Source organism: Trichinella spiralis (genome assembly GCF_000181795.1).
Source record: "Trichinella spiralis strain ISS 195 chromosome Unknown Scfld4941, whole genome shotgun sequence".
NCBI classification, from domain to species: Eukaryota; Metazoa; Nematoda; class Enoplea; order Trichinellida; family Trichinellidae; genus Trichinella; species Trichinella spiralis.
In genome coordinates, this window is record NW_003531880.1 from 118 (window position 1) to 1009 (window position 892).

Consider the following 892-nt stretch of genomic DNA (forward strand, 5'->3'; position numbering starts at 1 on the left):
TGTTGACTACCGTCCCCCTGCCTTCAAGTTCTGATCAGCAGGTTCCGTTGACATTGGAAAATTTTCAAAAAATATGAATGACAGGTTGTATTATTTTTCTTTTAAAACTTTTACATTAAGTCTACAATTTACAATTAAGTCTTATGAAGTAAACATTACAGAACAATATCATTGTAAAATAAACAAATTCAATGAAAAAAGATTTATGGTATTCTTTTGTAACTTTATGTGTTCAAAGGTTCAAAATCAATAAAATTTCTTTTCCTTTTTTTCATTCTATTATTAAATGAACATTTTACAGTTATACATGCTGGTAGCCTGTCTCAGAAAAGCCTTCGTTGAAAAAATGGAAAAAGTGATTGTGAATGTCCAGATTAGGTAAATCATTATGAGGGCACACATGGTGGGTCAAAAACTGTAAAGAAACTAAGTAAACAATGTTTAAAGCATAATTTCAAGGTTTTTCATACAATTTAATAATGTGTAGAACTGATTTCTCAAAGGGAACTTCGCCTGCTTTTTCACATTTAAATGTATGGTTGTCGCTCTAAGAAGTTCCATTTGTTAAATATTTGATTTCTATCAATGGTAAGTTTTCTAATTCAAGGTTTCACTGTTTTTATTTTATGTATTCATGGTAGCATGGCTGATAATTTTTCTTAACTTTATGATATCGCATATTTAATTTTTATAGAAAAAAACTGAATTTTTTGATTGATATAAAAAAGGGAGGTGCTGTTCATATAGACGCAGCGCAACATTAAATGGTGCGAAACAAATAAGATGATAAAAAGCAAACTTATGAAAAAATAGCTATTCTGGTCGGTTCCATTTACTGCTTTTCTTCTGTTAGCATCATTAAAGTGCTTTACTTTTATCACGCCGAGTGGAT

The 892-nt window shown here is 29.7% G+C and overlaps 1 protein-coding gene across 1 annotated transcript; it reads left to right on the forward strand.

Annotated features, from left to right (window-relative positions):
- The first annotated feature begins 307 nt into the window (after positions 1 to 307).
- Tsp_14649 (hypothetical protein) lies at positions 308 to 764 on the forward strand. Its single transcript, XM_003367038.1, has 2 exons — positions 308 to 378; positions 695 to 764. The coding sequence occupies exons 1-2, from the start codon at positions 308 to 310 to the stop codon at positions 762 to 764; spliced, it is 141 nt and encodes a 46-aa protein (XP_003367086.1).
- Positions 765 to 892: the final 128 nt, after the last annotated feature.